The sequence below is a fragment of the Mercurialis annua genome, linkage group LG5 (assembly GCF_937616625.2).
Source record: "Mercurialis annua linkage group LG5, ddMerAnnu1.2, whole genome shotgun sequence".
Lineage (NCBI taxonomy): Eukaryota > Viridiplantae > Streptophyta > Magnoliopsida > Malpighiales > Euphorbiaceae > Mercurialis > Mercurialis annua.
The window spans coordinates 16,639,784-16,666,421 of NC_065574.1; the positions used below are offsets into that span (position 1 = coordinate 16,639,784).

The 26,638-nt window shown below is 33.6% G+C and overlaps 3 protein-coding genes across 4 annotated transcripts; all 3 read left to right on the forward strand.

The window, feature by feature from the left end:
* The first annotated feature begins 3,841 nt into the window (after positions 1–3,841).
* LOC126683176 (uncharacterized) lies at positions 3,842–5,051 on the forward strand. Its single transcript, XM_050379015.2, has 5 exons — positions 3,842–3,948; positions 4,131–4,352; positions 4,428–4,568; positions 4,646–4,804; positions 4,883–5,051. Exons 1-5 carry the CDS (start codon positions 3,892–3,894, stop codon positions 4,904–4,906), a joined length of 603 nt encoding a protein of 200 aa, XP_050234972.1. The 5' UTR covers positions 3,842–3,891; the 3' UTR covers positions 4,907–5,051.
* Positions 5,052–10,840: 5,789 nt separating this feature from the next.
* Positions 10,841–13,818, forward strand: LOC130014558 (uncharacterized). Its single transcript, XM_050376418.2, has 6 exons — positions 10,841–10,995; positions 11,597–11,821; positions 11,906–12,082; positions 12,168–12,392; positions 12,494–12,622; positions 13,428–13,818. Exons 1-6 carry the CDS (start codon positions 10,900–10,902, stop codon positions 13,659–13,661), a joined length of 1,086 nt encoding a protein of 361 aa, XP_050232375.1. The 5' UTR covers positions 10,841–10,899; the 3' UTR covers positions 13,662–13,818.
* A 9,334-nt stretch (positions 13,819–23,152) lies between these two features.
* Positions 23,153–26,185, forward strand: LOC126681048 (uncharacterized). 2 transcript variants are annotated; one of them, XM_050376420.2, is made up of 6 exons: positions 23,153–23,256; positions 23,640–23,813; positions 23,896–24,072; positions 24,172–24,396; positions 24,776–24,904; positions 25,618–26,185. In XM_050376420.2, exons 2-6 carry the CDS (start codon positions 23,649–23,651, stop codon positions 25,849–25,851), a joined length of 930 nt encoding a protein of 309 aa, XP_050232377.1. In that variant the 5' UTR covers positions 23,153–23,256; positions 23,640–23,648; the 3' UTR covers positions 25,852–26,185. The 2 variants fall into 2 exon arrangements, with proteins under 2 accessions (XP_050232377.1, XP_050232378.1); XM_050376421.2 differs by lacking the exon at positions 23,153–23,256 and adding an exon at positions 23,326–23,429.
* Positions 26,186–26,638: the final 453 nt, after the last annotated feature.

The following is a 26,638-nucleotide window of genomic DNA, read 5'->3' on the forward strand; positions in this document are numbered from 1 at the left end:
GTTTATCGATTTTTTTATGTGATCCGAATGTTTCGTGTGGAGCCACATTCTTTTTCGTAATATTATTTAAGATATTTTTCATATATATACAAAGAAATGTAAAAAAAGAAATAATTGAAAAAAGAAAATAATTAAAAAATGAGTATTATATAAACAGAAAATAAACGATACATAAATTGTAAATAAATATAAAATAATTACCGAATAATAAATATAAAATAAACGGTATCATTTAAACGCTATAAAAAAGAAATACAAAATAAGCAACATCATTTAAATATCTCTAATAAAAATAAATGTAAAATATATATCAGCAGTAAAAATTGTAAATCAATCACAAAAATCAGAGCGAAAGCTATACTTATACAATTTCAAGTTTAAATAGAAAAATAGTTAAATATTTTTCCTTTTCATGGGTAAAGTGCGAGTGTGATTTCTGATAGTTTTGTATAAAATTGGTGATAATTTTTTTTATTGTTTTGTAATTATTTTTAGCAAAATCAATGACACTATATCATAGTTTGTCTCTATGTTTTTGATAACTCTTTTTTCAAGAGAAGTTAGAAATTGGGCCTGTCGTAGAATGGGCCTAAATCAAAACTATAAAATTGAGGAAATTAGACTCTACACCACCAAACACCTAAATAATCTCACTAATACGGATGCGCGTGTTTCCTTGCAAAAATATTTCACTTTTCTTCTTCCTTTCTTCTTTACTTTTTTATTTGATTTCTTTACTGTTCAAAATTTTGAAAAATACAATTAGTGTTGCCAAATAGAGAAAAGCTATTTGTTCAATCGATTCAAATGGAAAATCGATTTTGCTGAGATCTCTCTGGCCATGATGCGTAAACAATGTCAATTTTGGTGATTAAATTTCTTCCTCGTTATGGCGGCGCTGCTTTTTGTGCTGCCGCTTTGAATTTGAGGTCGGATTATCCATGTTTGTTCGGGCGATGTTATTGTGAATCCTAAAGGAGAAATAAAAGGATCTGCAATAACCGGTCCAATTGGGAAGGAATGTACCGATCTATGGTCAAGAATTGCAAGTGCAGGCAATGTCATAGTATAAGAGTTTAATCTTTCTTTTCCGACCTCTTTTTTAGGAGGTGAATTTATCACTATACCTTAGTATCTTTTAAACTGTGTAAGCTGTTCTTTTTATTTGAAATTTTCTACACTTTTGTGGAGTTTTAAATCATGGCATGAAAAAAAAGGTATAGTGCACTGTATGTTTATTACCTTGCGTTTGAGTTCTATTTCTTCAGTTTCATTTTGTGGATTTATTATATTTTTTGTTACATAATCATTTTTATGGAAGATGATTGGCAAAGGAAAAAAGCCACTGTTTGAAGGAATGGCTAAGGTTAAGGAGTATTATGTTGATGTATGGAAAAGAAGAGAATTAAAAAGATATATATAGTCAATTTTTTTTTGATATCTCCTTTTGCTCCAAAATTTAATTGTTACCGTTTTTATAATTTTAAATTAACAGATAAATATTATTTTTTATGTATTGGTTACATCTTAACGTTTCTATCGTTTTTTAGTAAAACGATAATAAACTGTTAGTAGACGGTTAGTAAATTAACTTTTCTTTAATTTTAGTAATACCATTAGTAAATCTTGAGTTAACTGTTGGTAAAATTATAATTATTATTTTATGATGCTCTTATTTTTGTTATATTTTTTTTCACTTGTGTATCTGCAATTGGTTAATCAATGGTTTTCTAAATGGTACACCAATGATTTTAGTAAATTAAGTAATAATTCATTTTAATATTCTATAATTTAAAAATAAAAAATAGTGTTAAAATATCCAAGGTTTCCAAAAAAGTTTACTAATAGATTTCCTAATATTCACCGATAATAAAACAATTTTAAATCGGTATAGTATTGTTTTATATTTTTTAATAGGTTACTAAATGTTTACTAAATATTTACTAAATAATTTTATTGATAGGTTGCACTTTCAACTATTAGGTAACCCAAAGATAACCAATAAATATCGCTAATGTTTTCTAATAGATTTCTAAAAGTTAACCAACAAAACTTATTTTACATCCTTTTAACATTGCTATAGGTTTACTAATAGGTTGCTCAAAGTGTCTTCATAGATTACTAAATGTCAATTACAACTAATAGACAATTATTACTGTTGTTAGTATATTATATAAAGATTTATTAAGAGTTTACTATCAGGTTACCAAATAGTTATCAACAATTGTTTATATAAAAAAATACACGTAGTTTACTGCAAGTTCACTAACAAATATAATAAATTGATAGTAGACCAATAGTTAACTACCTATTAGTTAACTGATAGTAGACCGTTAGTAAATTGAGAATAGACCAACATTTAACTACCTAATAGTTAACTAATAGTAGACCGTTAGTAAATTGGTAGTAGACCAATAATTAACTACCTATCGGTTAATTGATAGTAGACCGTAAGTTAGCTACTTGTTTAATAAACTAAAAGATAAATTAATTTTGTATATATTTATAATACTGATAGTAAATCAATAATAAATTTATCTTTTAATAATTTGACAGTAAAAATTATATCTTTTTATCAAATATTATGTCCATCTTGTAAGAAAAATAGCTAACAAAGTCGCAATCGTAAAGAACAAACAAATATAATAAATTGATAGTAGACCAATGGTTAACTACCTATTAGTTAACCGATAGTAGAATGTTTAGTAAATTTATAATTGACCAATAGTTAACTATCTATTAGTTAACTGATAGTTAACTACATATGATATTATATTAGTATTTTTCATTATTTTACAAAGTAATACAGTGTTATATCTACATATGATAACTTCTTCATTATGGATGCATAGATTAAATTAGAAATTCGTCCCTTCAAATTTCTTGGTATCTTCTTTTGTTTCCCTTGATCTTTGAGTTGGATTTGCCTTTGAATGCCTTGTTTATAGATATGCTAGAATATGCCACTTTCATAATTAAGTTCACCTATGCTCAAGTAGTACAGCCATGGTGGTTTTCATCTTATTGTTTGTCCTTTTTGAGATAAACAAATTGGAAGTCACTTAATCTTCTTTTAGGCATTTCATCGAGCAACTTATACTCATCTAAAATCTTCTTGCACAAATCAGAACCCAAACCATCTATATGAACATACAAATCATAATTCAAACCATCCATATCAAATATAATTGCTGAAAACCAGAATTGACAAAACACAGCCAAATAAAACAGAAAAAATAGACTTCATGAATTACCTTGTCTGAAGTAGAAACACCAGATGTTACACCAATTGAAAGGGGTCTTCAGGTAGGAAATTTAAAAAAAAGAGTTGGGAAAATATGTGGGAACAAATCAATAATTTAGGAAGAATTCAATTAAAAAAAATTGGGAAGAGATCAATTAAATTTTTTGGGAACATTTTCTCTGTTCATATCCACAATACCAATCGCTATTTTTTCTTCAAAAATCAACAAAATCAGTGAGATCGAAAACTCTTGATAATACAAAGCAACTTGTCCATAAACTGAAACGCTTCCCCGATTCCAACCAAAATCAGCTGCGGAAATACCATATGGACTTGAGAGTTTCCATTGATGCTCTGGACTTAAGATCGCAAGACAAATCCAAGATTTTGATCAAACCTTATTTTTCAAAACAAAAAAATTATTTTTGCAATAAATACTAGTCAAACAGTAAATTTCAATTAAATTTAGTCAAAGAGTATATATGAGATTATTTTACTGTTTGGTAGGTATTTGTCTAAAAATCCCTATAAAATGTTAGTTTAAATTTAATTTTGGCGCTCAAGCAAACATCTATTTAAGTAGAAGCGCACACTAAATTCACACTCCACCATCAGAGACTAGGCCTGAATCTGCAAAAATCTCTGAAATGGAGCCAAGATCCCACACTATGAGCGAGTCTTCCAAAATCAACTATGCTCACAAGGTTTATATACTCATTTTGGATTGCTATTCTACGATTTCATAAATTAATTGCTTCCTATTATCTAATTTTGACGTTATAACAGATTTTTTTAATTTTGGAATCGATTTATCTATATATTTTAATTTACTGCTTGTTTTATTTTAATTGCTAACCTAGATAGCTGTATAATTCTTGCATTGCAGAGTTTTGAGAAATTAGGAGAAATCATTGAGCAGTATGGGCTACAAGGATGGGCAACTGAACAAAAATGGGTAACAAGAGTCGGTCAAGTACAGTGGAGGATGTGCAGGAAGCTGGAAATTCTTATGCACCTGATCGATGAATATGAGTATGTACGCAAGAAGCGAAAAAAATTGTTCGGGAAATCTCCAGCTGGAGTCTATAGGCTCCACAAGAGACTCAAGGTGACATAAAACTGATCATATTACATATAATAATGTCTGGTTTGTTGAGAATTTTATGTCGGAACATTTCCGTAGATCCGTTGCTTGATGAAGGATTATGTATGCATGAGGAAATGGTTAGTAATAGAAGACCTTGCTGCAAAGGCTTCGGATTTGGTTGCAGTTAGAAACCGGATTGAGGGTTGTATGGACAATCTCAAATCAGTAATGAGTCTGGTAATATCAGTTATTGATACATGGTTGACTAATTAGTGTGATAATTGGTTAGTAAGAGTTGGTGTATCTTCTAACAGGCATCCAAACTTCCATTTTTTCTGGTTCGGGATGTCTGTGAATATGTCACGGTTTATGGAACCAGTTTGGTCTATCCTTTGAGGGGCTGTGCTTGGATTGATCCCTCATCCCGCCTGCTTCTTGCAGCGAAGAATGAGCAGCCTAACTTCCCTTGTTTGGTATGTCTTCTTTAATAGCGGAATTATAGTTTAAAGTTGCATAAATTGATTTGGTATTTATGTTGTTATTTGGTGCAGGAGGAGCAGTTGAATGTAGATTGATATACCTGTTTTGTTGATCTAGAAACTGAATTGGACATAGTAAATACTTGAGTTGCGTGGCGTCTTCTATGCATCCCTAAGAAGGCGATGGAGATATTACGATATACATAAAAATCATATGGTGTTGAACTGTTGATGGGCGAAACTTCAGGTTGAAATTGAATGCAGAAAACTAATTTTACATATAATATGATTGTTTAGTTCTGCAGTACCTTGTGGATGTATATGTTGTGTTTGCTTATTCTACATACAATATCCTGCGTATGGGTTCAGCCTTCTAGTACTGACTACTGAGCCAGAGCAGCTTTGGCTTTGAATTGCTGAGTTGATTGGGGTCACCACTACGGCTCCTTTGATATACATTGCGTTCTGATTTGATCCAATACCAAATGTAGAGTCATTCTTCTCAACTTTTACCATTTTAATCACTTCCATAGTTCAACTTACCTGATAACCATTTATTATACCAATAAAGTCAAAGAATATCGGCCATGTTTGGTTCATGGAATGGAATAATATGAAATAGAATAGCCATTCTTTAGTTTTTGAGAGGAGTTCTTATTCCACAAAATCATGGAATAGCAATTCTTTGGAATACCTATTCCATGAACCAAAGCAAAGAATTGTCATTCTATACGGAATAGCTATTCCATTCCGCACCTATTCCATGAACCAAACATGGCCATTAAGTTATTAGATAAAGGCTTAATTATTCAAAACTCCCCACCTTAGATTTTTTCTTCAATAGCACCCTGACGTAAAAAGATTTTCAATTTTACCTTAATTTTTCTTTTTGTGTTTTAATTGTTCCCCAAATTAAATTTTTTCATCGATTTTATTATTACAAGGATGAAAACATTACAAACAACTAAGTTTAAGGATAAAATTATATTGTTTTCTACTTAGACAAATTCAAACAAGTATTTCAACTTTAAAAAAGTTCAAATAAGTCATAAATATAATTTTAATTAGATATATAATAAATAATTTTTTTTAAAAAAAATTAATAAATTAAAAACCAAAATATCAATATTTTCGAATTCATCACCATTTTCGGACCCACTATTGGAGCCCTCGGATCTGCCGCTCGTCCTCCATGGATGGAAGACGAGCAACTTTGCTCGTCCTCCTTCCATGGAGGACGAGACCTGGTCGTCCATGGAAGGAGGATGAGCAAGGCGGCGCGACGGGCGGGTTTGATAGAGGCTATGGCGGATATGAAAATAATGATGGCTGATTCAGAAGCGTTTTGATGTAATTAAATAATTATTTGTTGGATTTTGTGAGGAAAAATGATTGTTTGTACTATTAATAACATTAACGTCTAATTAGAATATATGCTAAAAATAAAAGATTATTTTAAACTTTTTTTTTTTCAAATGAAGAAAGGTTAATTTGATACTTTGGGATACAATTGAAACACAAAAAATGTAAATTAGGAATAAATTAGAGATTTTCCTATTTCAAGGCGCTATTGAATTTTGTTTTGAAGATGATGGAGGATTTGGGTAATTAAGCCTTAGAGAAAAGCGGATGTCAATTTGCAATTCATTTTTTAAAAGCCATAACAAAAGTTTTTTGGTTTATATTTTTTTTAATCTTAACATAAACAATCTTATACTGTTATAAATGATATATATCATTTTACTATGATTTTTATCATCAATAGAAAAAAAACATTAATTTTAGAAATTATTTCTTGTATTTTTCACTGTGCAAAAACAATTATTGGCATAAAATTTTCACAAAGAATTTGTATTTTCTTGTCATATATAATTTTAATTTACATATATTTGATAAAATGAGGCCACATATAATATGAAATAAGAAAAAAATGACTTTAAGAAAAATACCGAAATCAATGAAAATGTTTGCAAAAATAGGAGTTGATTATTTAAAAAAAAAACAATATTGACTTAAAAATTTGCAAAAAAGAAAAAAATATTTATAAAAATATGGTATGATTTTACTGTTAATATAATATTACTATAAATATATATATAAATATATATATATATATATATTGATGTATATATTTTTAATGTGAGTAATGCTGTAAATAAATTGTATATATTGTTGATATAACTTTAATATACTTTTAATTTTATAGTATACTATGACTTTGCCATATTTTAAATGTGTATAAATATTTGTAAAATATTATTGTTTATACCAGTCCAAAATTAATATGGGTCAGAGCATCGCGTGGGCTTATTATGGATTTCAAAGCCTCATGAAATTCTTTTAAATTAGTTTTTTTATTTAGAAAATAAGAGTTTAAAACTCGTTAGAACTATTTCTCTCTAGAAATATTAGTTAAATTTAAATTAGGAGTCTTGATTTTGTAGAGTTATAAATAGTTCAGAGCTTTTATTATTAATTATGTATCATCAATTAATCAATCAAAAACCAAACACAGTGCTTTTTATCCGTAATTTCCGTATTATTTTTAAATTTAGGAGTAGTTTTGATATTAATCTCGGCTGAGTTTCTTAACTCTCAGATTAATACTGTTAGTTTATTTGGTTAACTCTTTTAACCAAGAAAGCCATGTGAATATCTTTTCTCAAGTTTGTTAAACATCAAACCTCAAACTGATCTCACTTATATATTCAAAGATTCGAGTCAGAAATATTTACGGGCGAACATATTTTGGCGACTCCACTAAATTGTTTATTGTTAGCACAAAAACAGACTTTAAGGATGATTCCACGCACACTCGGTCTATACGCCGACAACAAGTGAAGCAGGGTAACGAAGTAACAGACGAATTTGATTCGGATATCTCAGAGATCATGCCAAGGATAACCAACAACAGCCTCAGTCAAATAAGGGGATGAACCCTATTCTAAATGATGGAACTTCCCTGATGGACAAAGATGCCGAGGTGACCGACGATTCTGAAGATTACTCTCGCTAGCTTCCCCCATCTCGCCCTTCTCTATCGTAAGCCGATTTCTCGGCTATGAGGGGCGAGATCGCCCAAGAGAACAAACAAATGTTTGATGGCGCCATACATCATATGTCCGAAGTCATAAGGAACATCATGTCTGATCAAGCATTGGTTAAAAGACATATTCAGAACAACTTGGACGGCTTGAGTAAGGCAATGGAGAACTTAGATAAACTCTTTTCCGGACTATCAGTGGCCGAATAGAGTTACAAAAGGGCCGAACAAAACCAAATACCGAATAGATTCAGATATCCAGGTAGTTAGGCCGAACAAGTACAGCAGCCCAGCAAGTTAGGTACATGTACGGGTCCGTCAAACTTTCAACTAGACCCGAAACTGATTCGGCGAGCAGGGGCGATCCCATGGGCTCAAGAACATTGACTCCTCAAGGGGGCGACCAGGCTTCAAGGAAGTGGATCCGGAGCCAACGCTCAAGACGTACACATTGGGGAACACCAGCCCACGGAGGTCAACGAGCCAAGTGTGTATAATCAAGGGAAATTGGTGGACATGTTATAGAAATTCAAAGTGGATCTAAGGCCAATGCCTCGCCCTTCCTATATGAAGTCTTATCCGGATTGGATAGACAAGTTATAGGTACAAGGTTCCATAGTTCAGTTTGTTCTCTGGAGAAGAGCGTGGATAGTCAAAGGTAGAGCATGTCGCCCGTTTCTCGGCTCAGTGCGGCGAGGCAGAAGCCCACAGTTTCTAGAAGTTGAGGTTGTTCGCAAGCTCATTGACGAAAATGGTGTTTACATGGTACTCAAGGCTAATGCCGAATTATGTGGAGTCTTGGAAAGATTTAAAGATCTTGTTCCACGAGGAGTTTTACAGAGCACCTCTAGATGTCACTTCGGCTAATCTCGCCTGTATTTCTCAGTTGCCAAATGAGTCTGTAGAGAAGTACATCAGCCGTTTTAGGAATCTGAGAACCAGGCGTTCAACGAAAATGTCTGAGGCCGATTGTGTCCCCATGGTATTAAGAGGAATGAGTTTTGCGATGAGGAAATATTTGAGGGACACCGATTCAGGGTTCTGTTTAAGCTGACGAATAGAATTACGAGCTATGAGCGTTTGCTCCAGGAAAAGGAACAAAAAGGAGGGAGGGAGGTGCATCCAAAGAGACTTACTACAAAGACTAGTTGGACGTTATTGTGGTGTCATATAGTGAAGATAGTGGTTTAGATGATGAAATTAATATGGCCAAATTCTTAGGCAGTAAACCATTAGAGTGTTCGGCCTTAAAAAAACCAGGCTTCGTCTAGAAGAACAAGACTACAGTCGTCCAGAAGAAGTATTCCTTTGATTCAACAAAAGCCGATGATATCTTCAATGCTTTGTTAAAAGACGACCAAATTGCCCTGAGTGAGGGACATGTTATCCCACTACCAGAAGAGATGGCCGGACAGGATTACTGCAAGTATCATAATTCTTGGAGGCATAGTACGAACAACTGTGTTAATTTCAGAAATGTGATAAAAAAAGGCGATCAATGAAGGGAAACTTATGTTCCCATCAAAGAAAGAGGCCGATGTTAAGTATGTGTTTATCAATACTATTCGGCCGAACTTTGACAATTTCCTGGAGAAGGGGCAAATTCAGAGTAAATGGAGCCCCAAGAGACCTAAACTCAAAGTGGAGAGTGACAGGTCCAAGTGGCGATCGGAGAAGAAGCATCAAGGTTAGCCAAAAAGGAAGTGCAACAATTCGCCGATCCCTGAGGTGGCTTGCCCATCTTGCAATACTTGTTTCGCCGCGAAGAAAGTAGACGAATTTAGGGAGAACCCCAGACTTTCGAACATAAATCGCCCACCAAACTATGGCAGAAGCATGATCCACAACAGAAGTATTGGACTACAGTGTTTAAGAGGATATTTCGTCCAACGGAGGAGACCCCTCGTATGACAAAAACACAAAAGAGGCAAATGCAGAGGTTAAGATAGGAGTTTAGAGCAAACCATAGTGAGGGCGAAGTAACCACAATGACGATGCCCGTCAAAGACCGTTTGACTTTCACAGAAGGGCGACGTACTAATAAGAAACCCAGACCAATTGCTGAAAGACTGGGGGCGACATTACCAAGTGATTCGTCAACAACTGAACTACGTAGGGGCCGATCAGCTAGTTATGCACCAGCGAAGGTTAGGAAGATATGGGTGCCAAAGAAGGTTAGTGAGAAAGAAGAAAAGACAGACGCACCACTCGGCCCAGTGGCCGCTGTAAATAAATTGTATATATATTGTTGATATAACTTTAGTATACTTTTAATTTTAGTGTGATATGACTGCCATATATTAATGTATATAAATATTTGTAAAAAATTACACATATTTATTTAAGGGGAATTGGCAAAACAAAATTCAACGTTTGACTTTTGTAGCGATTTAATCCCGACGATCAAAATGTTACGAAACAAATCCCAACCTTCTTTATTTTTGCAATTTGTAGTCCGAATCAGTTTTTCGGCAGTTTTGTCCCTTTAATAGTTTATAAAGTGCAAGTTGGGTTTAATATGTCAATGCATGCATCTATTATGACTGCCAAGTATGCACAAAATTGCCGTGAAACTGTTTGGATTATAAATTATAAAAATAAAAAATGTTGACATTTGTTTTATAACGTTTTAAACATTGGGATTAAGTCGCTAAAAAAATGAGATATCGAAATTTGTTTTGCAAATTTCACCACATGTCACTTTTGAAACGTTTTCAAATGTTAACTGTCATTTTTGTTATGGAAAAAATCAATATGATTCGTAATAACCCTTAAACATTGGAGTTAGTTTTGTAGTTTTTCATATATATATATATATATATATATATATATATATATATTCATTTGTTTAAGAAATTCGGTAGTCCAAAAACAATTATAGACTAAATTATAAAAATTAAAATGTTAAGGTCTCAATTGAATATTTTGCAAAAACATAAGGACCTTCATCTGCTAAATAAATTAAATTGAGGAAGGCTGTAAGAAGCCTTTGCTACTTCATTTGCTAGAAAAGAAGATTGAGGACCAAAAGGATCAATAACTCATAATGATTGCTTCATCTATCTTCAGGAATACCCACTTAGCATTTCAACCAGTGAAGACCAACACCTTCAACTTCATCCTCTCCCCATTGCTTTTCAGGGTAACTTTTTCTTCTTTTAAGTTGAGTTATTGTCATTAAATTGATTCAATGGTGCAATCAATTGTGTTCTTCATAATTAATCATGATGTTTTTCCAAAGCAAGATAGATTGTGTTTCTGTTGCTATCTGGGTGCTGTGCTTTTATTAGGTCAAAACACATTACTGAAATTGCAGCCATACTTAACTGACCAAAAGGCTCAACCCGGCTCTCGAACTTGTGTCTTAGGTCAAATAACTATATTTTAACTTTTTTTTTGGTTGCTTAGATTTCCAAACTTGTGTTTTCGGGATTAAATAAGTCATTTCAAGTCATTTTATTTTATTTTATCAGTCAATTAGGTTGTTAAACTGTTTTAATTTAGGTCAAGTAATACCAAAACTGTATACCTCAAATGCGGACTTATTTGACCCCGAGACACAAATTTGGGGAAGTGATTGACTAAAGTGATTTATTTGACCCGAAAACACAAGTTTGAGGATTGAATTGATCTAAAAAAAGTTAAAATGTATTTATTTGACCTCGAGACACAAGTATGAGGGGCGGGTTGACCCTTTGTTCATACGTAATTAAACTTTCACTGAAATTTGTTGTAACTTTCAGCAAAATGTTCAAATAGCTCATTATGCAACGGATGGGAAGCCGGATACCGGGGCATTTGAGAGAACAGCTTCAACGTTTCGCAATTTTATTTCGCGAGATCCGAATTCTCAATTTCCTGCTGAATCTGGAAGGTATCATATGTATGTATCTTATGCTTGTCCTTGGGCTTCCAGATGTCTTGCATTCTTGAAAATTAAAGGACTCGACAAGGCCATAAGTATCACGGTAAACTCATGACAAATTCCATATGCTGCAACCTTGATCTTAATGATAACACTAATCACCTTCTTTTGTTTTTCTTCCGTGAAGCCTACCAATCCTGTATGGGGAAGAACCAAGGAAAATGAAGAACATATGGGATGGGTTTTTCCTTCTTCAGAGACAGAGGAACCGGGAGCTAAGCCTGACCCTTTGAATGGGGCAAAGAGTATACGAGATCTGTATGAGCTTGCAAGTCCTACTTATTCCGGAAAGTACACTGTTCCGGTATGTACACTTTTTCCCATTAAATTTCCTTTTAATTTAATTTCTTGATTTGATGTGCAGCATTTTTTTTTTTACATCATGATAGGTGCTGTGGGATAAGAAGCTCAAGACAATTGTTAATAATGAGAGTGCAGACGTCATCCGTATGTTCAATACCGAATTTAATGATATAGCTGAGAATGCAGCTCTGGATTTATATCCTCCCCACTTGCAAGCTCAAATTGATGAAATCAACGAATGGATATATACCGATATAAGCAATGGTGTTTATAAATGTGGTTTTGCCAAGAAGCAAGAGCCTTATGATGAGGTAAGCTTTGTTTTAATTGTTGTGGTCATAAGTAAGCCAAAAGTTACTTATGTAGAACTGGTCTGTCAATGGTTCAAATTGTGTTTGGTCCTCTTTTGCAGGCAGTTAAACGGTTGTTTAGCTCTCTTGATAAATGCGAGGAGATACTTGGAAAACAACGTTATTTATGTGGAAACACATTGTCTGAAGCTGATATCCGGTTGTTCGTCACGCTGATAAGATTTGATGAGGTATTTTATTTCTGGACATAATGAATACTGTTCAGTAGTTTCTTCTGCTTAGCAACAAGTTAGTGTAAAGGTCTCACCATCAGATTTGTGCATCTTTACCTTGTGCAGAACTCTTTCAAATGCAATAGATCAGCTGTTATGTTATTTTTGACTTCAGCATTAATCCACTTTGCTATCTGCTTAATGATATTGAATAACAAAGAGATGCCTTTTTATGGACTAGAGGATAGGAGTGTCCAAAAACCAAACCAAAGCAAACCGACAAATTTTGTTTGGTTGGAATTTGAAAGAAAAGAATTACAATTCACTTTTGATGCAAACCGAAATAGAAAAAATAAACGGAACTGTTCCGTTTGATTGAAATATTTAAAATTCTTACAAAAGACGTTAGGTTTTTAAAAAAAATCAAAATTTTGGTGAGGTTTTAACCTCATGCACACCTCTACTAGAGGATTCCAGAGATCCTTCTGAAGTTATGTTGTATCGTCTAGGCCTCTATCTGTTTACGTAGCTTTTAACTGTGTAAGCATCATTAAGATTGTGGTAAATGTTTCTAGTGGGTATGTTTCTAGTTTTCATGTGCTTAAGAAATCCATTTCTTTTTAGTCAAAGCATCTGGCCTTTCACCGTCCGTAACATGGGTGTAGTTTTGCAACGATGAAGTAAGAGCATGATGCCATCTCTTGTACAAAATTTCTGTTTTCAACTAATTTGTTGAGTTTTCTATTCATGGTTCTTACAGTTTTCTCCAAATTGTCTTGAGCATGCTCGATATGATTTCTCTATTTTTACTTTTTTTGCACAGGCTTATGCAATTCATTTCAAGTGCAACAAAAAGCTTGTAAGGGAGTACCCGAATCTGTTCAATTATACCAAAGACATTTACCAAGTTCCTGGTATGAGTAGCACCGTAAACATGGATCATATCAAGCGCCATTTCTATCTCACTCATATTTCAATAAATCCATTTGGAATCATTCCTATCGGATCAGACATCGACTATTCGTCTCCTCATGACAGAGACAAGTTTTCTAAGTAGAGAAAAAAATTCAGTCATCTTGTCATGCTGCTATGACTGTATGTCCAACATCAGATGTGTTTGTTTTTCTCTGAATTAAACTTGGAAAATATGTTGATTCTCTTTGTATTCTATCAATAAGTGAAAGGGTTAAATGCAACTATATCACAAATTTTTATGTGTTTTGCAATTTCAGCATAAATTTTAAAGCTTGGCAATTTAAGACACAAACTATTAGAGTTCTACAATTTGGAACGCCAAAAAATTGTTGATGTGAGCACTAGAATATAGATTGTTTCGAACATCCGCATCAGTATTTTTTTACATAAAAAATGCCCGGCGTCCTGAATTGCAAAAAATAACTAATAGTTCATATGTGATATTGCCGAAACTTTAAATTCGTTTTATAATTGCAAAACATGTTAAATTTCATGATAAATTCAGCAATTAACCCGAAATATAATGGTGATCATCTTCTAATAGAGTCGTTTTGATCTCAATCCCTTATGTTTATTTTGGTTTATTCTATTTTTTAAATTTGTTGGTGAAAATCCGTAGGTATAAGGATGCCAACTCGTAGTATAGAGCAATGAAGTCTGAATGTCAATCTCACCGAAAAAAATGATCTTTATCTACCAAATTATAAATTACAATTTATGAAGCAATTAAAAAGTATCTTTATCTATCAAATTATGAATTTCGATTTGTGAAGCAATTAAAAAGTTTGATTGTTCAGAATTATAAACTAAAGCAAAATCTAAAGCAAATATTGAAATAAACCGGTTTTATTACTATGATAAAGGAAATCAAGATTTAACACTTCCCGCATGCTATTAGTTCATGGATTATGATCTAGGTAGCACGGAAACGGAAACGGGAAACGGAAACGATACGAAACGGACACGGGGAAACGAAAGTTTTTCAAAATGGAGGACACGAAACGTGGGGGAAACGTGTAAATAACAAAAATATAAGGATATATTTATAAAAATATTATCTAAATATTTATGATAATTAACAAAATAATTCATTCTAATATACTAAATATTTAAAATTTTATAAATATATAAAAAAATATAATATAATTCAACACAAATAAGTATATTTGATGTATTGTGGGCAATGCGAATGTAAAATTTATGGGTAACTAGTTAGATTTTTTTATTTGTGGGCAATAATTTTAATTTTTTTACAAATTATTAATTTTTACAATTTACGGAAACGGCCCGAAACGTTTCGTGCGGGTGTCCAAAAGTTTCCGGTTTCCGAAACGTTTCCGAAACGGGAAACGCAACTTTGTCGAAGTTTCCGTGCTTCATAGATTATGATTCATTCTTCTCAATTGTCGTTTAAGTCATTCAGATGTATTACGCTATCTCGAATTTATAACTAGTAAAAACCTAATTCAACCAACTAATATAACTCATTTTCGTGCAATTATAACTCAATTAATCAACCTAATAGATTTACGGGATGATGACAAAAGTACCTAAAATTTTAAAAATATTAAACAAAAATACCTGTAATTTTTTTTATTTAAAAAAATATCGACTGATTTAAAATTAATTACAAAACTACCAAAAAATGAAAATTATTTACAAAAGTATGATGTGTATAATATCAGTATAATTATGGTATAATTTTGACATATTAAGACTATAAATCAGAGAATTTAAAAATAGTATTTGGTTTATTATTGGTATATTTTCAGTATATTTTTGGTATTATCGATAATAATTTTTTTTATATATATTTTTTATTTGATAACATGTATATTTTTTATATGTATTTTTCACTATAGTTGCAGTTGGTAATGAACTAGAGAATTTGTATATTGTTGGTATAATTTTAGTATATTGCTAATTTAATTTTTAGTATACGATATGGTGTTATTTTTATCTAATAATAAAATTTCAGTATATTTTGATGTGTATACTCTTGGTATAATTTTGATATATCATTAATTTAATTTTTAGTATACGATTTGATATAATTTTGATAAATTTTTATTAATATTAATAAAATCTCAGTATGCATAATGTTGGTATAATGTTAATATAATGTTGTAATTATTTTTTATTTTTTGGTATTTTTGTAATTATTTTTAAATCAATTAGGATTTTTGTTAATAAAAAAAATCAATATATAATTTTATAATTATTTTTATTTTTTTTGGTAAATGGTGTAATTTTCTCTAGATTTATTAATAAGCAAACCTAAAAGCACTTATCCATCGATTCTCTTTCTGACAATCAATATCTAAGTTATTAGTTATAGGTCTATTTAATTTCAGCTTTCTCAAGTCAAAGATTAAACTCAATTGTTTAAATGGCCAAAGTAAACAAAACCTTAAGCACAATAACTTACATACAAATGAGAACAAAGTTTAAGAATACATTAAAACTAAACAAGCATGTTTCACAATATTAAACCCTAATTAGGTTTCTAGACACTCATGTTTATTATATACGAATGTAATGTATGTAATCAGTTGTATTTTAGAATCAAAATCCAAACGATCAACCAGTTTAAAAGTATTTCTAATGTTTAATATATATATATATATATATATATATATATATATATTAACGCCTTTGAATGCATGGAATGAATGCCCTAATCGTATTAACATGATATGAATCCATATCTTGTCTATGAAGCACCGATACGGGTACGGGTACAGACACTGGTATGGGTACGAGAAATGACATTTAAAAAAAATAGGACGCGGGTACGGCGGGGACACGACAATTTTTTTATTTTTTTAAAATATATATTTAGTCATATATAAGCTTTCAAGATGCAAAAATAATGAATCTTATGCTATAAGGTGCATAATTAATATGTAAGTTAGTTGAATATGTAAGTTAGTTGAATAGTTAGTTTCACTTACTATCTAATTGTATTTGGGTTTGGGCCCATTTAGTTAAATTTCTTATAAAAAAATCCATACTAAAAAAAAGACTTAAAATTAACTAAATACCACTAGAAGTGTCCCCCCGAAGTGTCCCCAAAGTGTCCCCGGCGTGTCCCCCTCTTTGACCAGTCAAAGGTACGGGGACATGCCACGTGGCGTGTTGGGTACGTATCCCCTGCGTGTCCCCCTAAATACAGCACTCAGGAGGAGTGTCGGTGCTTCATAGTACCTTGTGCTTTAGATTAAAGGTTAAATAACAATGTAATTCAATTCTAGACTTATAAGATATATAAGTTCGGGTTAATTTTGTCAATTATAGTTAAATCTTTCAAAATTATCAGAATTAGCCAATTTTAGCATATTTGGTATTTTTTATAGCATTTTTTCAAATCGAACAAGATTTTTGCCAACTTGACATCTACATCACTGCAAAGTCAGCAAATTGCTGATGTGGCAACGTCCACTCATTCAATCAAACCAATGAACCAAACCAAACTCAAACAAAATTTTCTAAGCAAACCACATGACAAAAAAATCAAATTCAAATCCAATATTTAAATTAAATTAATATAAAATTCATATATTTAAAATAATTAACTAATTAAATTAAATTAAAATTCAGTTTTAATAAATAAATTAAAATTAAATTAAACCATAATTATCTCAAAACTATATTTATTACGAAATTCCAAAAGTTTAGTCCTGCCGTCGCCGACCACCGCCGTCCTGCCCCACTCCGGCCGACTGGTCGCCGGGAAACTCGTCTTCTCCGTCAATAGAGAAGACCTCAGATCTGCCTTTTCCATTAATGGAGAAGACAAATCTGAGAATATCTTCCCTATGAATGGAACAGACCTGCTGTCCTCTCCATTCATGGGCATCACTCTTTATATTTTTCCAAAAACAACATAGACATATTTTTAAATAAAAATTCGTTGACCTGGACACTCGATAGGAGCGCCACGTGTTATGCCACGTCAGTAAATGCCACTAAAAATTGTCGATGTTGTTTTTGAAAAGAAACGAAAAGTGGAGCCCTAAATTTACACGTTTTAAAGGTCGTGTTATTTTTGAGATTTCGTGTAAAGATGATGATTTTATATGTAATTAGCCCATTATTTTTTTATTTATTTTAAAATATATATAAATTTTACAGTAATTTAATTTAAAGATTGGGTTTGATTTTGAATTTTTTGTAATGTGGTTTGATTAGAAAAAATTGGTTTGAGTTTGGTTTGATCATCATGGATTTGATTGAATGAGTGGGTGTTGGCACATTAGCAATTTGCTGATTTGGCTGTGATGTGGATGCCAAGTTCATAGAAATCTGGTTCGATTCAAAAAATGGATGTAAAAGGTATCAGATATTGTTGTGAAATTAATATGTTATAATGTGAGATAATTATTAGGAGTAACGTTACTGACGTTACTCATTTCTCATTCTTTTGAGTTTCCTCTGTTGTAGCTATATATGGATATGTAATTTGGTTGAATGAGATAGAAAAAATAAAACAAAGTACTGGTGTATTTCTTATCATGGTATCAAAGCCTAGGGTTCAAACCTAGAAAAAAACGCATATTTATCATCCGAGAGGTCGGTTGAGAGTGAAACACAATTTTAAGTCTTTTGTTTGGAGAAATGGTAGACAAAGAAGAGAAGTCTTCTTCCAGCAATGATGTTGGAGGTAACAAGAAGATTGATGTTTTTCACCTAGGGTCCAATGATAACCCAGGTAATCTCATCACGCCAATTCAATTGAAGGGAGAAAACTATGATGAATGGGCTAGAGCAATTCGTACTGCCTTACGAGCAAAGAGGAAATTTGGGTTTTTGGATGAAAGTGTACAAAAACCTGAAGAGAACGATTCAAAGGTGGATGACTGGTATACCGTTCACTCAATGCTTGTGGCTTGGCTTATGAATACGATTGAGCCTTCGATTCGTTCGACTCTCTCGTTCTATGAAGATGCTCGTGAGTTGTGGAATGCTTTAAAAAAAAGATTTTGTGTGGTTAACGGCACACGCATCTGCCAATTGAAAACATCTCTGGCCGAGTGTAAGCAAGGCAAGACAGAGTCCGTGGCTTCGTATTTTGGGCGACTGAGTAAGATTTGTGACGAATTGTCAATGTATGTGATCTTGCCCAAGTGTACATGCCCAGGGTGCAATTGTGGTGGCTGTCGATGTAGTCTGGCGACTCAATACCAGACTCTTTTACAGGAAGATCATCTTCAATGGTTTCTTGTTGGTTTAGATGTTGCATATGCATCAGTGCGGTCTCAGATTTTAAACCAAGATCCTCTGCCTTCTTTGGACCGTACGTACCAGTGTATTGCTCAAGAAGAACGATTGCGTGCTGGTCTTAAGGAAGATCGAGGGCCAATGATGGCGTTTAAGGTCCAATCTGACACACGAGGTAAATCCAAATTTAATGACAATTCTGACAAACTTTGTGCTCATTGTAATCGCGAAGGACATGATGAAAGCACATGTTTTCAAATTCACGGCTTTCCGGATTGGTGGGGCGATCGACCTCGTGGTGGTCGTGGGCCTGGTCGTGGAGGTAGAGGGGGACGTGGTGGTGTCATGGCAGGGAGAGGGCGTGGAGGTACTACGGCAGGAAACATGGCAGCAAGAGCAAACAAAGCTACTGCCAGTACTTCTACACAACAACAGAATTCTCAGGGGCAACAATTTCGCAGTATGGAGCAAGCTGAATTTTCTAATGTAACTCCAGAACAATGGCAACACATTCTTGATTTGCTCAACCTACCAAAACCAAAGGATCGACTTTCTGGTGAGTGTTTATGGATTATAGATACAGGAGCTACGCACCATGTAACCGGAATATTAGATTGGATGATTGACGTGAGGAAAATTTGCAGCTGTCCAGTGAGTTTGCCGGATGGTAGGAGTTCACTAGCCACTCATGAAGGCAGTGTGTTATTGCCAGGGAACCTAAAAATTAATAATGTGCTTTTTGTTCCAAAATTGAATTGTAACCTTATTTCAGTCACAAAGTTGCTAGATGATCAAAACTGTATTATTCAAATTATTAATCCATTGTGTGTTATTCAGGACCGAGTGACGAGGCGGTTGATTGGAGTGGGTGAACGTGAAGATGGACTTTTCTTTTTTCGTGGTGTTCCTCAAGCTCGGGCTCTAGCTATTTATGGTGGAAGATCAATGGAGTTGTGGCATAAGCGCTTAGGACACCCGTCGGAGAAAGTACTTCGGAAGGTTCCTAATGTGAGTGTTTCCAATGGTTTGAATAAAGATGGTTGTGATGTATGTCATCGTGCGAAGCAACCTCGTAAGAGTTTTCCGATTAGTAGTAGTAGAGCTAATAGAATTTTTGAACTAGTTCATTGTGATTTATGGGGGCCTCATCAGACTCCTTCTTCTTGTGGAGCTTATTATTTTTTGACTATTGTTGATGATTATTCAAGAGCAGTTTGGGTTTATTTGCTGTTTAATAAATTAGAAGTTGAAATATCGTTTATGAATTTTGTTGCCTTGGTGGAACGACAGTTTGATCAGAAAATAAAACGAGTTCGTAGTGATAATGGAACCGAGTTTAAATGCTTGAATAATTTTTTTGTGAAGAATGGTGTAATTTTTGAGACATCATGTGTGGGTACACCACAACAAAATGGTCGAGTTGAGCGTAAACATAAACATATCTTAAGTGTAGCACGCGCTTTACGTTTCCAAGGACATTTGCCAATGAAATTTTGGGGAGAATGTGTAATGGCGGCGTGTTATTTAATTAACCGTACACCTTCTAGTGTGCTTAATTTTCAAACTCCATTTGAATGTTTGTTTGGAAAGGTACCTGATTTAAGTGCAATGCGGGTGATGGGATGTTTGTGTTATGCTCACAATCAAAAATCCAAAAGGGACAAATTTGAAAGTAGAAGTCGTAGATGCATTTTTCTTGGTTATCCATTTGCTAAAAAAGGATGGTTGTTATATGATTTAGAGAAAAAGGAATTATTTGTTTCGCGTGATGTTAATTTCTATGAACATGTTTTTCCTTTGGCTGGAAACAATATTGACCATGACTCTCGTATAGTAGCAGGTAATGAGAAATTGTATTGTGATGATTTCGATGAAGGAGTGGATAATGGTGATAATGTGGATATTGTGGATGTTGACTTTGATGCACCTATTTGTAGTAATGAGGAAGTACAGATAACAAGAGGGTGTGAAATAGAAGTACAACAAGAAGAAAGGGAGGTTGATGTAGAACTTGGATTTGGTGTGGATCGTACAAATCATAAGAGGACAGTATTGGATAGTGAGCAGATTGAAGAGGAGGCGGTTGTTCGAGAAGATGCAAGTAGCGTTGAGGTGGAAATGGGCAAAGGGAAACGAGTTAAGTTCCCAAGCTCTCGATATCGGGATTTTGTTACTCATATAGCTGTGAAAAAGAAAAGTCCATCGAAACAATCGCTCTCTCCATCGGCTACCTCAGGTACTCCTTATCCTATTTCACATTTTGTATCTTCTGAACGGTTTTCATGCAATTACAAAAGATATGCAGCAGCTATAAATGCAGGAAAACCACCTAATTCTTTTAGAGAAGCAATGAAACATGAAGGTTGGAGAAAAGCCATGGCAGAAGAGATTCGAGCATTAGAAGATCAAGGCACATGGGTATTGGAAGAATTGCCTCTCGGGAAGAAAGCTCTTGGTAGTCAGTGGATATATACCGAGAAACGAGACGAGGATGGGAATTTAAAAAGATTAAAGGCAAGGCTTGTAATATTTGGCAATCATCAGATAGAAGGTATTGACTACACCGAGACTTTTGCTCCTGTGGCTAAGATGGTAACAATACGAACATTTTTAGCGGTTGCAGCAATAAAGAGTTGGGAAGTATATCAAATGGATGTTCACAATGCGTTCTTGCACGGTGATCTTGAAGAGGAAGTTTACATGAAGATACCTCCAGGATTTGAGAAAAGTGACAACAAAAATATGGTGTGTCGAATGAAAAAGTCATTGTATGGCTTGAAACAAGCTCCTCGGTGTTGGTTTGCTAAACTAACGGCGGCTTTAAAGAGTTATGGCTTCACACAGTCGTATTCAGACTATTCTTTATTTACATTGACAAATGGTAAAATCCAGATTAATGTTCTTGTTTATGTGGATGACATGATAATTGCAGGAAATGATAAAGTAGCATTAGCAGTGTTCAAGGATTATCTTGGAAAATGTTTTAAGATGAAGGACTTAGGAGTGTTGAGATATTTTCTTGGGCTGGAAATAGCACGGAGTAAGGAGGGAATTTTTATCTGTCAACGTAAGTATGTTTTGGATATAATATCTGAAACAGGACTGTTGGGTTCAAAGCCAGCTGAATTTCCTATGGAGCAAAATCATAAATTGGCATTGGCTAGCGGAAAATTGCTCGAAAATGCAGAGAGTTATAGGCGGTTGGTGGGTCGGCTTATCTATCTTGGCGTGACTAGGCCGGATTTGGCATATTCTGTTCATATTTTGTCTCAGTTTATGCAAAATCCACGGCAAGATCATTGGGAAGCTGCTTTGAGAGTTGTTCGTTATTTGAAGAAGAACCCAGGACAAGGTATAATGTTAAGAGCAGACAGTGAGTTGAGTTTAGAAGGATGGTGTGATTCAGATTGGGCTAGTTGCCCGTTGACGCGTCGATCTTTAAGTGGATGGTTTGTGTTACTTGGTTTTTCTCCTATCTCCTGGAAAACCAAGAAGCAGCAAACAGTGTCACGATCATCGGCAGAAGCGGAATATCGTTCGATGGCATCTATTACATGTGAATTGAAGTGGTTGAAGCAATTGCTCAAGGATGTAGGAGTTCATCATGAGAAAGGAATGAGAATCTATTGTGATAGTCAATCGGCTTTGTACATTGCACAAAATCCTGTTTTTCATGAGCGAACTAAGCATATAGAAGCCGATTGTCATTTTGTTAGAGATGCGATTGAAAAAGGTTTAATTGATCCATCATATGTATCTACAAAGGTTCAGTTGGCAGATATATTTACAAAGGCATTGGGAAAGTCTCAGTTCGAGTTTTTGTTGGGCAAGTTGGGCGTTCGGGATTTACACGCTCCAACTTGAGGGGGGGTGTTGTGAAATTAATATGTTATAATGTGAGATAATTATTAGGAGTAACGTTACTGACGTTACTCATTTCTCATTCTTTTGAGTTTCCTCTGTTGTAGCTATATATGGATATGTAATTTGGTTGAATGAGATAGAAAAAATAAAACAAAGTACTGGTGTATTTCTTATCAGATATGCTAAAATTGGCTAATTCTGCCAATTTTAAAAGGTTTGTCTATAACTGACAAAACCCACAAACTATTGGTATTTAGGGGCCAAATTGCTACTCATACAAATTTTGCCTTTTTTTATTAATTTATTCCTTTTTTATATCTATTTCGATGCATGTTGCTCACCTCTAATACCAAAATGGGACAAATTGACTAAAAAAACCAAAATTATTATAAACTGATCATAAAATTAAAATATTTACTAATCAATAATCGCTTATAAGTTGAGGGGTCAAATTGCCTTTTAAGTGGATTAGTATAAATAATGTTTACTTTTCTAAAAGGAGTGGTGCGAAAATGAAAGGTTATGTGTTGAAATGATTGGACTCAGCTAAAAATCAAAGCAGTATCCTCTCTCAGTCCTCATTGTTTTCCAAGGTAACTAACCCACATCTTTCGTAGTTTATTTATGTTAATGACATTGTTTATGTATTCTCCATGAGTTGATAATTTCTTGCAATGAAATATATTCTAGATTACTTACATGAAGTTGTTCAAAACATGATCATATTTATAGTTTGCAATAAAAAGTAAAGTTCGATTTTGCCCAGGTTTGTGTTTAGTAACTAATTATTTATATGTTTGATCTGTTTTTAATTTATATGTTTTGTTGTATACACAATTATCAGTTAGATCAAATGAACTTAATTGTGTTTGGTTATATTAAAATTTATTTAGAAACTCTGTTTATAAAATTTAGAGTAGAATTGACCCAAACAAAGTCTTGCTCTTGAATCTGTTTTGTTTGGATTTCTGAGCAGCATCTCCAAATGGCAGACACTGGATTTCGCAGTTTTGTTTCGCGAGATCCGAATTCCGAGTTTCCGGCTGAATCTGGAAGGTATCATCTGTATATATCTTATGCTTGTCCCTTTGCTTCAAGGTGTCTTGCATACTTGAAGATTAAAGGACTCGATAAAGCTATCGGTTTCACGGTAATCTTGTAATGCATTTTCATAATACTCTGATCCATATTGAATTTTAGCTAGCCTTACTTTTTTCCTTCTTTCTCTGTAGTCTACTAAAGCCGAATATGGAAAAACGAGCGACACTGATGAACATATGGGATGGGTTTTCCCTGCTTCAAATACTGAGGAAGCAGGAGCTGAGCCTGATCCTTGGAATGGGGCAAAAAGTATTCGACAACTTTATGATCTTGCAAATCCTACTTATGCTGGAAGTTACACAGTACCTGTATGTTAAATTACTCGCTTAATGTGGCCTTTTTGGTGTTGATATATCTTTTGTTGTTCGGTTCATATGCTGCATTAGTTTTTCTTCTTCTTATGGTAGGTTCTGTGGGATAAGAAGCTCAAGACAATTGTTAATAACGACAGTTCGCAAATAATCCGTATGCTTAATTCTGAGTTTAATGAGTTTGCTGAGAATGCAGCTCTTGATTTATACCCTCTCCACTTGCGAGTACAAATTGATGAAACTAATGAATGGGTGTATAAAGGGATCAATAAAGGTGTTTATAACTGTGGCTATGCAAAAGAGCAAGGGCCTTACGACGAGGTAAGCTTTGTTTTATCATTTTGGGGACAATTGGTTACGCATTACTTTCATACTATGGTTGGATGTCTAGATTTTCTAGTAAGGATTCGGAACTGTTACAAATCTTTATTTGGGTGCCATATGAATTTATATTAATGAATATTTGAAATACTAATTCTTTGTCCGGGAACTATATGGATGTATCTTAATGAAAATTCGAAATAAATCCATGATGATGTTAAAAGTCAATTAATGAGTATTTATAAATTAAATTAGATGTAATTTTGAATCTTTGCATTAAAATTTAACGTTTTAATAAAATTTCAATTCAAGTTCATGCCTGCAAGGTCAAAAAGTTGCTCTCTTGATTGTTGATATTCTGTTTGGTCCTTTGCTGCAGGCTGTAAAACTGTTGTTTGAATCTTTTGATAAATGCGAGGAGATACTTGGGAAGCAACGGTATTTATGTGGAAACACTCTTTCGGAAGCAGATATCCGATTGTTCGTTAGCCTTATAAGATTTGATGAGGTACTACATATTTTCACATAAAAAATGAAGCTCAGGTCTCTTATTCTCGTATAATTATTACATTTTCCCCTCTCAATTCAACCTTATTTCATCTTCTTTTAAGTTATGTTTGGTTTATGAAATAGGTAAATAATATAATCGCTATTCAATATGCAATGGTTATTCATTGTTTTGGTTCATAAATAAGTAATAGTAATTCCATGAAATTGTTATTTCAATATCTTTACGGAATAAGTTCTCTCAAAAAATTAAGCATCATATATTGCTGTGATGCATGACTTTGTATAAATGCTACGCATAAGCTGCTATACACTTTTCAATTTGAGAACTTGTGTACAGTGATCTTGTGTTTATGGATGATCAAAGCATGCCTTAAATAGAGTTGAAAGTTCCACACAGCTTCCTGAAATCGTCTTAGTTATCTTTTCTTCAAGTCTGTCTTCTTAGCAGCTTAAGGACTACACGAAAGAATTACCTACTAAATACTTTTCCCGAGGGTTGGGTTTGCATTCTGTTTTTCAAGGATCGGTTCTTTTACTGCCCAAGGATCATGAAACTTGAATGTAGTTTTTGACAGTAGTTTCTAGTACTTGATTAATTTGGATGTACAGAGCTGGGAAATATGATTTAGACCAGTGGTAATTATTTCTTGCATTATGTTCCGGTTGGAATGTTCATGTAATCTTATGAGTTTAATTTTGCGTTTCTTACAGGTTTATGCAATTCACTACAAGTGCAACAAAAAGCATTTAAGAGAATATCTAAATCTGTTCAATTATACTAAAGATATTTACCAAGTTGCTGGTGTGAGCAGCAGTGTAAACATGGATCATATTAAGCGGCAATTTTATCTAACTCAGCGTTCTATAAATCCTTCTGGAATCATTGCTGTTGGTCCAGGCATCGACTTTTCATCGTCCCATGACAGAGACAAGTTTGGTAAGTAAAGGGCATTGCACTATGTATGTTGATTCATACTGTTGGAGACTGCAGATGTTCTTATGGTAAGTTATGTAAAGAACGAAGTCAAAAAGCATCATGTTTGTTTTCAGAATCACTATTGAAACAACAAAATGTTTTAAATTCTTGTAAAAAATGTAATGCTTATTCGTTTGAGCATTTCCGTTTATGTGCAATGTTGTCTAGCAGTACACACGGAATAAACTTGCGCTTAAATGAACTTTGTAAAAAAGGTAATCTTCTACTGCCTGGATTTGCTTCGTATCAACAAATAAAGAGTGATATATATGTCCTTGAATGGGAAAAATAATTTGATCTCAACTTCTGATGTTTATTTTTCTCTATCCTGTTTCTTTATTGAATGTTTTAATTTCCCCATAGGGCTATCCTTGGTGTATTTTTATATATAATATAAATCTCTAGTATGGCCTCTAAGGTGGTTTTCAGCTTAGGTTCGTGTTTTAAAAACCGATGGCCTCTGATTCAAGGTTCAAGGTTCAAGGTTCACTCGGTTCAATCACTGTAATTTTGGATACCGCATTTTTAAGGATGCAATAGTTAGAGAAAATAGTTGTTGAATGATGATGTGATGGATGAAGAAATTTAGTGGCATGCATTTGATTAAGTTTGAACTTGGCTATGGAAAGTAGTATGGGTTTGTTGGAGTTGCAGTATCAAAATGGAAATGTTAAAGATGTAGTAGAATGAATCATAAGGCGCAATTGAGTTAGTAAGGCGCTCTCCTGATTTAAGTGAGCTCGCGGGTTCAAACCA